Raw genomic sequence first — 13,677 nt, 5'->3', positions numbered from 1 at the left:
CCAATTATAGTAACTGTGTGATGAGGTTTCTCATACTGAGCCCCATGCTACCTTTGCCTCTAATCCTTTGTTATTAATTATATCTTCAACAAGCCTACACAGTTCTTGTGGTGTCAGCACCGAGTATCCATGGCAACAGCCGGTTGGTCCCAGCTCTCAGGGATGCACACACTCTGCTGCCTGCCAAAACCGTGCCTCTCTGCAAAGATGCTCTTCTGACAAGACAAATAACTCAACTGTAGAAATCTTATAATAAAATTAAAGTAAATCCGGCCCCCTTTTTGAGTGTTGAGCTTTAAGTTTAAGGGAACAATACTCATAACATTACCATGGTGACCAAATTGGTGCAGATGCCTGTTGCTAAACTCAAACACCATAGATAACTTGTATTTTCACAAAGTACAAATTTATGCAAAACATTGAACAGTTTCACCAGCTGCTATAAGATGAAGAAATCAAGACAATCACTAAAAGTCCACACTGAATTTATACTTTGTGGGTATAAAACATAGATATACTTAATACTTTTATAATTTGTCTGCTGCATATACCTTGTGTTACATGTAGGGCTGCAACTATTAGTCAATTAATCAATTAGTAAATCAATAGAAAATTAATTGCCAGCTATTTTGATAATCAATTAATCATTTGAGTAATTTTTTAAGGGGAAAAAAATGCTAAAATGATCTTTTTCCAGCTTCTTAAATGTGAATATTTTCTGATTTCTTTGGTCCTCTACAACAATAAACTGAATATCTCTGGGTTGTAGACTGTTGGTTGGGACAAAACAAGACATTTTAGTTTGCATTTGGGAAACAGTGATTGACATTTTTCACTGTTTTCTGACATTTTGTAGACCAAATAACTCATCAGTTAATCGAGAAAATAATCAACATATTAATCAAAAACGAAAATAATTGTTAGTTGTAGCTCTAGTGAGATGTTGTTTTAGTCCAAGAAGGGTGAACCTCAGATGTTTTTAATATATCTGGAACAGCAGGCAATATCTCATTAACAACCCATTAGGCCTAATGTTGGTTCACTGAGAGAAGGGTGATTTGCATTTTGTTGTTCTTGCTGTGCTTGGCAGTGATATTTTGGTACCTGGAAATGTGGGCCGAGTGGGAGCACAGTTATATCAAAAGAAGAAAGTACTTCAAAGCATTTGTACACTGTGTAAGATTGCAGTTTTATGTATTTATTTATTTATTCTTTTTGTCTTTCTTCTTTTTTTTAGATCTAAATTTAGATTAGATTTAGATTTTAGATTCAAATACTTAATTGCCATCTATACATTAGAGTCTATATGCTGTTTTCTGGTGATATTTTACCCTTTTTATTGCTCTTATATACTTAGATTTTTCCTCCTCTGAAGTTATTCTCACTCTGTTAAGCAGGAGCGCCCCCTTGTGGCTTCTCCTGGTATGTACACGTAAGATGAGAGTCACTCTCCATCAGCTGAGACTTGACAAAGAGGAACAAAAGATTTAATGACAGGACAGATCTAGTCAGAGATACACTGCTGGCCTTTGACCGCAACCATTTTACTTTCACAGGGAAGTGACTCTTCCCCAAACAAGAGGCTGAAGTGCAAACAAGCTGTGGTTAAAGCATCAAGAGCACCATCTACTGCTGAGATGTAGAAATACAAAAAAATCCAGCCACTGGGGTTCCTCCACATTCCTTTATTCATCAAAACACATCCTCTGTATTCAGTACAGTCAGTACTAGGCATGATAAGGTGAAAGGCTTGACAGAAATACGAAATCAGAGCATTGGAATGGTGCAAAAATCAAGTTACTGTTACAACATGAATACAATCAATGAAAAATACAGAGAAATGTTACCAGTTATTATATTGTCTTGAGTATGAGTATTTAAAAACAAGTGTAACTAGATGGCCTTTCACACATTTCAATGATATTCTTACACTGAGATACATAAAAATGCAATCACACAACATACATATGTACTCATATAAAAAACAGGATAACATGACAGAAAAGTGTAGTTACAGTGTGTTGCCTGATGTGCAGATACAGTCTCAAAGCGTAAACAGCTCACAGAACATGACAGTGAAAGTTTGAGGAAAAATATAGTGTGTAACATTTATATAGTTTGTGCGCATCAACAGCAAAAACAGTAACCGAGACAGACAGCATAAGCATGAGATCCTACCCTGATAAACATCCCTTTTAAACTTACAGCCCAAATATTTATGGGCCCCATTATTGAGTGAGATTATTGCAGAAACACCAAAAGTTTAGAACATTTTTGTTGCCGTTTTGTGAGTTTATGAACGATCTTGTGCATTAAAAAAAGCAGCAGAAACATTTTTTGGCCCTCATGATACTTAATATACCAAGGACCATTAGCTAAAAACCTTGATGAATAAAATAAACATGTCTATGGTATAAAAATGAATACTATGCAAATGAGAGTAAACCTTTCCGAAAGGTAAACATGCACACAGATAAGGCTAAAAGGCACAGATGGGCAAAGAATCTGGTATTTTTCTTCAAACTAGTATTTAAGTGAAAGAGTGAACAACTACTAGTGTAAAACTAAACTCTTGCTTTGAAATATATTCTCTCAATACGCAATTATACCAGATCATAAAGGAAATAGTAGAAAATGCTTTACAAAACTCCAATTTATTAACAATACTCTAAAAATTCTTGTTTTTTTATCAATCATTTAGCCAGAACACAGCATTTTAGAGCAAAATCTTTCCATATGCAGATGACAACGTAGTGCATATTTAATATTTTAACCCTCCCTTCGTTATAAGATCACTCCTTTTTTGCAGGCTGCTCGATGAGTTTCCCCTTGTGGTACTTCTGTCCAATCCCATAGGGGACGTGTGCAGATATGGTTCCCAGTTCCTTGGCCCCCTCAATGTGGAACATCTGGTCGTCGAAGAAGATGTGTGGTTTGATTTTCTGCAGGAGGGGTCCTTTAGGAGCTCCAGCCAGGAAGAGGGCCTCGTCGATTTCCAGGCCCCAGCTGCGGAGGGTCTTCAGGACACGGGCTCCTGAGCTGGCAGCGCTGCGGGCTGTGACCAGGAAGGTTCGGATGGGACAGTTCATACGCTCGTTCTTGGCATAGAATTTTCTCTGGAGCTTCCCCAAAGCCTCCAGGAAACACTTTAAGGGACCCTGAAAGCATCAAAGGATGAAGTTCATTCAAAAGGTTTTCAGCACAAGCAATGAGGAACACAATCACAGACAGATAGATGCAATGTGGGACGGCAAATCTCAAGGCTCGCATGTGTTTGAAAGTCAAGGAAGGTATCATTATCAAGACAGCATCTCTGCATCATAAAGTTCTTTGTAATTTCTATCCTAATGTGAATCGAACAACAGTGCCTTGAACTCATCTTGGTAAAAACACATAGCCTCTTTAGAGCCAGCAGAGCGTTGTTGATAGATAAGACTTAAACCCTGACGAATCAAATAGGGTTCAACTGAAGGCAGAAACATTTGGATGCAAGTCAATAGTATCTTTGTGTGACCACCTCTTTCTTACCAAACACTAAAGAACTTCATGCTTTTCAAGGCTAAAAAAGGGCTCTATGGTCACATAAAAACAGTCCACAGAAACCCAGACTGAGGCATTTCTTGAGGGGGGTAAATGGCAGGGTGCAATATTACATTTCAAGTATTGAATTAAAAATTGGGCAGCACGGTGGTGCAGTGGTCAGCACTGTCGCCTCACAGCAAGAGGGTTCTGGGTACAATCCCACCAGCCGGCTGGGACCCTTCTATGTGAAGTTTGCACGTTCTCCCTGTGCCTGCATGGGTTCTTTCCCACGGACCAAAAACATGCAGTTAATTGGTGACTCAAAAATTGCTCGTAGGTGTGAATGTGAGTGTGAATGGTTGTCTGTCTCTATATTCTATGTTGACGTGCGACCTGTCCAGGGTGTACCCCACCTCTTGCCCAGTGTCAGTTGAGACTGGCTCCAGGTCACCCTCAACCCTCTAGAGGATAAGCCGTAAAGAAAATGGATGGATGGATGTAACTATGCAGAAAGTTTACAGCGTTTTTGCTGAAGTTTTCTACGTAGCTGTGGTTAGAGAGGAACCATAGTCACATCAGCAGTGGATAACACATTAATCTTAATCCTTGTATCTACTGGGAATTATGAAGATATACTGTATATTCTGGATATACTGCATATTATGTCTCTCTCTGTGAGATGTCTGTGGCTTTTAAGTACATAGAAACAAGCATCGGTTACCTGAGCGAGAGGTTTGTTCTCAAACTCCTTCTCATGCTCAAAGAAAGTGTCCAGGCCGTGTTTCTTCACAATGATCTCTGACTCGTCTGAGAAGAGGACGGCGTCTCCATCAAACGCCACTCTCAGCTGAGTTTCGCTCAGCTCAGTCTCCGTTTCGGGCATAAACATTGTGGCAGCAGCAATGCCTGAAAGAGGGGAGATGAGCAATGGTTAAAAATGATGCTTGTGGAAATTCATGCATCGCTTTATGTCACGTTAACTAAATCAAATCGGAGACATTCTCCTTGTTACCTCCATATGACAAGAAATTCCATTGGTGGCATCAGAGAACCCCTAAACATGAAGACAATCTGACTCCAGTGGGAGCATAATAAACTACTGTATAAGTGCACAGTCTATCTATATGGTCGTTCACAAGCAAGGACATGTGAAATTACAATTTAGAGATTTGTAAGTGGCAAAACAGAATGTCACACGTCTCCTGTGATGACAGGCTGTTAACAAAATGTGTTACAAACAAATTTGCTGGTGAAGTATTGGCTGGTCTGAAGATTTTTGCATTTGTCCACCAACAGTTTCAGATCAGCCTGGCGTGCTTGAGGCAGCGTTAACGACAACGTAACACATGTATGAGAACAAATGTGGACACGGGGAACTCCAATTCTGAGATGAAACATCTGAGTATGACAGCAATTAATGATTATTTTTAGAGTTGATTTATGTGTAGATATTTTTTTTTTTTTTGGATTAACTGACTTTCCCATTCCCATAACAATTCCCCAGTGATCAAGATGACATCATCATTCTGTCTGTTTACACTCAGCACTCTAAAACTCCAAAATATCCCATTACCATTTATGGTATATATATATACCAATTATAGAAAACCACATCTCTGAGAAGAAGCAAATGCAAAATATTTAGCATTTTTTTCTTGATATACAACTTTTTAAATTCATTAATCCAACTTGGGGAGCCATAAATCACAAGCTGTGTTCAACCAACTGCTTCCTGCTGAACAGTGTGGGGTCGAGATTTCTCTCAACAGTGTGAATGAGTCACACACATTCGCACAAGTTAACATGCAAGTGTGGAAATATTAGTGGAGTACAAAAACATTATCAGGCTGCTGCTGCTGAAAGTAAACAGCAGCATCACGTACCTTCTTCTATGGCTTCTGTGACTTTCTCTGAGTCCTTGGACAGGTAAAGATTTGTCAAATAGGCCTTCAGGTAGCCTGTAGGACTTTTCCCTCCCGTCATGCAGAATCTCTCTATGGTCAAATCTGAAAGAAGAAAAGGAAAGTTGGAGATGTGTGAGGAAATAAACCTTTTTCTAATTAAACTGTAACAGCTCTTCATTTCTAGTGTGTAATTATTAGACTGAGTGCTGTTCTTGATTACGTCTGATGCTGCAGCAGGCGAGTTGCCACCGCGCTAAACAATCAACAGTGTTCGGTTTAGGACTCAGCATACCGTAGTGATTAATGCTGTTTATGAGGCGTACTCCAACTTGGGCATGGTTGTTAGTCATTAAGACGATGTCAAACAACTCCTCACTGTCTGGGTAGAGCTCCCTCAGGCGAGAGTTGACGTTCATCAGAGCCTGAGTGAGAGGACACAAAAAGGCAGGATATTGTCTCATAGCGTTTAACAGGATGTTACAACACCTATATTGCAATTTTTTAACCACAACTTTTTTTTCCAAAGTTAATTTACACAATAAATGGATTCCTGATTTTATTAAAACTACACAGAAATTAATGAATGTGCTTTGTGAGGGTGTTTTACTGCTGACTACAGTCAATAAACTGTGTGGGTTGATAAATCGCCTTGTTAGCTTATCACAGATATATTGTTATCTCCGTATATGTCGGCCAATTAACAACTGGGAGATATGTCTATCAGATTTTATGACCTATTAAATACACATTATAGCCTCAAATATCTGGAAATGCTTGAAAACACACATAGTTCCCTAAAAAAGTACAGTATTGTGCAATTATGGAAAATCAATATACTGTACATTCCTGAGAGGTGTTGCAGAATCACATGTTGATAACGAACATATTTGGCAAAATATACTGTATAGACCATGATGTTAAATGTTAAATATCATTTAAGTTGATCACTTTCATGCCAAATCATTGCAATGACTTAAAGTTTCTTCCAGAATTGTGTTCTTTCTGGAATAGTCTCTATTTCACCATAATGTGACACAAAAACTCCAAAAATCTGACAAATTGAATTACTTAAACGTCATTCAAATCATTTGAAATATGCAACAAACAAAATTAGAGAGAAAAAAAAAAAATGCGCCGACCCAAAGCTGCCGCATTCCTAAAAGTTAATTCTTTCTTATTTCATACTTGGAGCTTGACTGATGATGTTTGAACCCAAAATGGTTTTCATCAGGTGACGGTGAAAAAGTGAGCATCGGCATATTTATAGATGATGATTAAACAAAACGTGTTATGATAAAAAGAGGATGATATGCCCAATCTTCATCCCTTTAGGATAATCATAAGGATGATCTTCCTATGTCAAAATCACATATTAGTATGTATAAAATAGAAAACAATAACATATATTAATCAAAGTGAACCTGAATCGACACCTGTGTCACTCATACAACAAAAACATTGCAAACATTTATTCAGACATGTTTACAAATGGAGACAGACGCAGGGTGCACATAATGTCTGTTGCCAACTGAGGTGGCAGGTCTGTGTACACTCATTAGATCCAATTACAGCCTGAATAGTTGTACAACAGCCAGCTATTTTACAGTAACAATGCAATCACTCCGCCTATGATGCACCCATATTCCAGGATGATAATACCCATGAACACTCTGCTAAACAACGGATCAACACCAGGCCTGCTCGATAACAGCTGTTAACATCAATTTATGTATAAATGCAGAATCAGAACTGTTTAAAGAAATGTCAGTTTTTCTTGTTGACAAGTGGTGTGATTTCATTATGTATGACATCATTCCAAGAAGGACTGAAGGAGTTTTGAAGGCAAAGAGGGGCTTTAATATCAAGTCATTGATATCAATACATTGTTATGTGTTTCCCTTATTTTGTCCGGGCTCTGTAGCTATTTATTTGTAGGGGAAGTTCAAAAGATATACTGTCTTTATATGAGGAAGTAATTGTTGTATGAAGAATCATTTTGTCGGTCGATATCATGTCCTCGCTGACATCTGATATTTGAAGAGCACATAAACATAAATATGTGATGAATTGCATCTAAGGCTGAGCGATATGACCAAAATGTCATGCTGATACAGGTCATTTCATATCCTGATATAACACATTTTTATTCAATGAATAAATAGTTGATCCTTTAAAAACTTGCCTTGCCTTCTCAAACTTTTTCACATCAAGACCCCTAAACTGACACAAATTAGACCACAGACCCCCATTTGGTTAGATTTTGTCCCAGGGTCTCTCATCTGATAAGATATTTGCTTTTAGATGTTTTATTACAGGAAGTATATGAAACCCATGACCAAAACAGTCATACATTGTCACTGTGTTACTTATGGATGGAATTATAGTGAAAATAAATGATCCCCCTTTTTGCTGCAGACCCCCTGAAACCCCTTCAAGGACACCTGGGGGTCCTTGATCCCGTTTTGAGAATCACTGCTTTAAAGGAAGTAAGGTATCTTTATTTTATAGGACCCTGGCAGTGCCAAAAGCCAAAATACCTGCTTTCACATGACGTACTGAGGTGTGCTTTGAAAGTCTCAGTACAGAAAGACTGTAGATATGAAAGCAGAAAACCATCATCAGATATATTTAATGCACCTATCTGTTCTTTCTCCATTGCACTTTTCCCTGGTATGTCCTGTTTACACAGCCTGCTTTGTGTGTAATTAATGCACTTCAGAGACCACACCCTGCACACACCCCGTGTAGACTTGCACCGGTTTGGCAATCCAGGTCTCCAGCCTACCTTTACGAAGGGATAAGCAGCTCCTGGCTTTAGAGGCTCATTTTCATGCTCCACCTGATAAGCCACGTATTTCTCCATTCCCTCATCCTCATAGATCTTCCTCTCTGCCACCATGTTGAAGAGGGTGCGAGAGGAAACTGCGATGGTGACAGCGTTCCTGGGTTTGGGCTGTGAGAGGGGCGGGAAAGGTAGAAAGGAAATGTACCCCAAAAAGCTATGCAGAGAGATACGTGCAGCTAACACACAAGTCTAAGGTTAAAAACATTTTTAAAAAACATACCGGTACTCACAGGTCTCGGTTTGTTTGTTTTGAGGTTGTCAAAGAAAGCTTTGGCGGCGGCCCAGTCTGTTTCCTCCCCGCTGTCTGCAGTGGCTGCAGAATCGTTTGGCTTTATTTCGCTCATTATTGTGAACTTTTGTCTGTCTTTACAACCTTAACACAGCACGAAGACGGTGAAGCAGTAGCAGCAAAAAAAACTTTCCGGAAATGTATGTAGTTTAAGGAAAAGCTTGGTGGGCGTATCTTCAAGCTGTGACGTAAGCAGGCCCGGACACCACAAGCAACTGGTTGTTTGGTGAAAGAGAGAGAGAAAGAGAGAGAGAGAGAGAGAGAGAGAGAGAGAGAGAGAGCGAGAGAGAGAGAGAGAATGCCTTTTATTATACTGTATTTAATATTAGTGTTGATATTTGCATACTATTGTATAATATTGTACAATTATTAATCATCTGTCAATGTTTATATATAATATAGGTTTCTGATCTGTCATGCCAATAAAGCTTATTTGAATTTGAATTTGAGAGAGAGAGAGAGAGAGAGAGAGAGAGAGAGCGAGAGAGAGAGCATGTTACCAGAAGTATTTGGACACCCATGTTTACATACTTTTGTATTTTTTTGTTTGTTTGTTTGCTTATAACTTTGTGACAACATTTTGTTAATATGACAATCTCCCCATGCACAAAGCCAGGCAGGTAAAAAAAAAATGTTTCTGAGTTTGGTTTGGAAGATCTTGACTGGCCTGCACAGAGCACCTTTGGGATGAACAGGAATGGCGACAGCTAACCAGGTCTTATTGCCCAACATCTGTGGTCAATCTTGATCTTGTGGTTGAATGGGAGCAAATAGAGGGAGCAGGGAGGTTCCTAAATCTCATGAAAAGCCTTCACAGTAGAGTACATATTCATCAACAGTCACTTTGTGCAAGGTTTCATATTCTGGTATCCACATACTTTTTTTCTGGTTGTTCAGGTGTCCACATACTTTCGGCTATGTAGTTTATAAGAGCTTTGAATCGCTGATGTACAGCTCAATAACACTATGACCTCCAGTCGGTCATCATACTGGTGTAAACTGCCAACAATTCAATAGAAAGGTGAGTTCAGTTTTCAGAAAAGCATTATTTATTACACCTGCTGGGAAAATGTAGTATAACAACTTTTCAGATAAATATGGAAGGCCATCAAGGATTTGACATGAGGCAGTTTCTGCTTGAAACAGCTTTTATCGAATTTAAGCCACAATATTGTAGACTGACTGTTGATAACCACAGACACACTGTCATTGGGTATACAACACAGGGACTTTCAACTGCAACTGCTGAAAGATACAGAAACTATGTTATAACGACAGTGACACAAATTGCATAGCTTTACCTTCACAAGTCTGGTGATTAAGGATGATTACTGTATCAGAATCTCACATCATGCAAAAATATTTTGTCTCATGTCCAGACTTAATGATAAATGTTTTCTGATCACAAGAAAACAATGTTTGTAGTGAACACAACTCTGTTATGATCAGGTCTCTTTTACTGCACTTATACTACACACTTTAGATGTTTTATGTTTTGTGTCCTATGTTTTATTCATTTATTTATTTATTTTTGTGACCTGGTCCTGTGAGGAGTGACATCTCATTCTGCCCTATGAGTAAATTTATATATATGTGGTTGGAATGACAATTAAATAAGCTTGAACTTGAATTAATCTGTACTCTTTCTCTGTAATCCTGCTCCAGGTTTGCTGTTTATCAGCTTGTTGATTAAACCCACATTTACAGTAGGAATATGCACCCTGTAAACATAATACTTACAGAAATAATAAATGTATTTAAAACTAGATTTTGACTCCAAGTCCTTCAAGACAGGCCCTCCAGATTAGGTAAAAACAAAGGGTAACCCTTAGGCCTTCATCAGTGTAAAATGTGCTTTAGAAGTGCATATTTTCAAAAAAACATTTAGCATTAAACTTGATAGGCTACCACAGACTTGCTACAGAGTGAATTTGGGACCTTTGAGACCCCTAACAGTCTGGTGCCCTTGTCTGCAAATCCAGTTTTGGATCAGAGAGGTCACATTTAAGATTATATAGACATAAAACCCCATTCAAGTAAATCTTGGGAATAAAAGTGGGAATAAAAATTGATTTAGACATGAACTGTCATTCTGTAGAACAAACAGAATTGCCACCACATCTTTTTCAAATGTTCAGAAAGGCAGAATTGATCATATTTGATGCATCTTTGGAAAAAAGCATTAAACCGTCAGACCTGTGCACCCCACTAGATTTATGTAAAGCATAAAGTATCCACAAATCTGTCACAGTCCTTTCACAGTGTTTGTGTGCCTTTATCTCTTTCTCATCCATACGAATATCGCATAGAACTTATTGAAAATTTATATATAAGATATTGCATAATACATTCACAGATGAATGACATGATAAACAAAGACGTGTCTTTATTGTTATGTTGCCTCAACTACCACGTGGGAATGAACTGTACACTTGTGCATTTTTATATAAATGTGAACTTTCATGATTTTAAATATCGTCAGTATCTAATAGGCCTATAGTGCACACATAACAAATGCTTACACAATCACTTTTTCTGTCTGTCTCTCTCTCTCTTTCTCTCTCTCTCTCTCTCACACACACACACACACACACACACACACACACACACACACACACACACACACACACCGTCCACCGGCACATGAATGACCTCCCTCCTCCATCACACCCCCCCAGAGTTGGTAGAGTCCGGGACGGAGCATCATGGCGATAGACGGTAAGTACTCGCTCTCAGGTGTCCTGCGGTGACTCGTGTGAAACTTTGCCCGGGACAGAATAAGAAACGCCGTTTAAAAGTCACATGTATATATTCAACGAGCATGTTATCGTTTTATCCAGTGTGTTTTTTTAAACCACACCGTGAGTACCGCAGTGCTCCGGGGCTGATGCTGGAGCGCGGACAGCCGCACTGATGCGGGAATGTTGTGATCCCTTCATGGGATGCGTGCGTGCTGAAGTGGTGCTGAAGTGGACAGCGACGTGGACAGTCCCGGTGCTTTTAATCGGCCGAGTCACTTTTGAAGACATTAGTAAAATAACTGTCTGAGACACACCTGTGACCATATGTACCGTAGCGATGGATATTTTTTCACTTTAACCGAAAATCACGCGCTTCTACTCGCGTATCACATGGCAACCACTTTGTTTTGCGACAGTTAAAGAACTACATTAGTTGGCGGATGAATATAGTGTCATATTATCAATCAACTGTTCAATTGTTTACTCCGTGGCTGCGTATAAGGAATATAACAGCCTACATGCCGATGGAGGAGTGTCTCTTTAAGGTTTTAGTGAAAGTGACCGGAACACATCACCGAGAGGCATGCTGGCAAGAGTCGGCGCGTGCATTGCCACCCTGTCCCGTAATGGACAAGAATCCTTACTGTGTCACGTGCAGCCATGCGTGCATACGGCTGATACACGGTGACACTTGAGAGGAAGCACGGTTTCATAAAGACATAGCAGCAGCGGTGCCTCGCGATAGACACCGGTGGTACAGAGGATGAAAATGGAAATATCATGTTCGTAAAACTGAATTGTCTCCATACAATCTATCTTAAATGTGAACGCTGTCGACCTATTGGCTTGCCACAGCAATGTTACACTTCATAAAGAGGGACTAAATATGATTTTATTGTTATCTTTCATTAAAGGGGCACTCCACCATTTTTATTTTTTTTTACATATAATGCCAGCTTTCTAAAGTCTGAGAAAGTAACTCTGATAATGTCATAAGGGTTATCTGGAGACTTCAAATATTTGAGAGCAAAACTTCATTTAGTAACAGGCAGAGGAGGTATCTGAACGGTGATTTTAAGTTGTACAATGGAAATTGTAGGATCCAGCATTTTTGGAACTTGACCAAAACTACAGGGATCAAAAGTCAGGATATGTCAGCCTCTTCTGCTCCGATTTTGACTCTGTTTTCATCTTTTAATGTCTCTATTTATATTTAAATTACTGGATTACACCTTTAAATTTGTATTTCGACCAGTCGAAATGTAATGAGAGAATTTTTCAATGAAAGTTTTAATTAATTGTAAGTGCTTTACGGATAGATGTGACTCCTGGTGACCTATTAAATGTCAAAAGGGCTTAACATACTGTAATGGTGTTGCACTTTGTAATGGGACATAATCAAATGTATTGTTTTTTTTATCATTGAATAAGTAGAAAGTAAATGACAAGATTCACATCAGGTCATGTCAGACTACATTTTCCTCTAAACCAATCTGTTATATGGCTTCTTCTTATAACTGACCTTTTTCACAGCAGACATTCTGACTTCTCATAGTAGGAAACGCACAGGTTGTACTAAAACATTAACAATGCCTCCGTTCTGTTCAACTGCCCCAGTGAGTCATTACAGTGAGCCAGCATACAGAACACAGAGACCCTGAAACTCAAGCAGCTAAATGGAATTTATTCAGCCATCGTTCTTTTTATTATTAACACCTGTGCTTTTCCTAATGCAATATGCCAAAATTGCTGCAGTTTTCCTCGAGCTGTGAACATGGGATGTTTTATCACATTTTTACGTATAAAATAAAAACAGAAAAAATAAAACAAAACAGAAAAAAAAATTAAGAAAAACAAACATACAGGAAAAAGGGAAGTATTTTCATATCTGATCATTATCATTTTACTTTTTATTTATAACATTAGACATTTTCCATTTGGAGTTTATCAAATCCACTGCCGTAACAACAACATAGCTATGTTTTTTGTATCGCATGAAAATATCTATATAAAATTGACTTGACTACTGTCCAAGGTTAGCTGCAATTATAAAAAAAGGAGTGTTTAGTGTATTGCCGATTGTTACATTTTGGCAAGCTTTTTGTCTCTGCGTGAATGGCCAGAAGAGAGTTTCCCTATTAAGTGAATTGGTCCAGAGAGCGTCTGTCTGCCTGTCTGCCTGTCTGACAGAAGAAAAGTCAGCCTCAGTGTTTTCTCTTTGTTCTGGCTTTGAGTCATCGCCTCAGACCACTTCCAGCGTCCAATCCTTGATGCGAGGGCAGTGATACGATACTAGTCCATATAGAATCTGTTCATATTTTACCAGGAAAGTTCTGCAGGAGTGAAATATTCAGGATAAGTGGTACAGGTTTAAAA

At 38.7% G+C, this 13,677-nt stretch overlaps 1 protein-coding gene across 3 annotated transcripts; it reads right to left on the bottom strand.

The window, feature by feature from the left end:
• Positions 1-1,665: 1,665 nt before the first annotated feature.
• On the bottom strand, positions 1,666-8,737 carry LOC137169312 (cytosolic 5'-nucleotidase 1A-like). Of its 3 annotated transcripts, XR_010924438.1 has the most exons (7): positions 8,502-8,737; positions 8,212-8,379; positions 5,719-5,848; positions 5,406-5,528; positions 4,244-4,428; positions 1,895-3,158; positions 1,666-1,862 (listed from the first exon to the last, which is right to left on the bottom strand). XR_010924438.1 is itself a non-coding variant. In XM_067572401.1 (6 exons), exons 1-6 carry the CDS (start codon positions 8,613-8,615, stop codon positions 2,793-2,795), a joined length of 1,086 nt encoding a protein of 361 aa, XP_067428502.1. In that variant the 5' UTR covers positions 8,616-8,737; the 3' UTR covers positions 1,666-2,792. The 3 variants fall into 3 exon arrangements, 2 of the variants coding, with proteins under 2 accessions (XP_067428502.1, XP_067428503.1); XM_067572401.1 differs by having other exon boundaries at positions 1,666-3,158; XM_067572402.1 differs by having other exon boundaries at positions 1,666-3,158; positions 8,492-8,734.
• Positions 8,738-13,677: the final 4,940 nt, after the last annotated feature.

The sequence above is a fragment of the Thunnus thynnus genome, chromosome 18, assembly GCF_963924715.1.
Source record: "Thunnus thynnus chromosome 18, fThuThy2.1, whole genome shotgun sequence".
Taxonomy (NCBI): Eukaryota; Metazoa; Chordata; class Actinopteri; order Scombriformes; family Scombridae; genus Thunnus; species Thunnus thynnus.
Note: the sequence above shows the minus strand (reverse complement) of the source record. Positions and strands in the feature narration are given on the sequence as shown.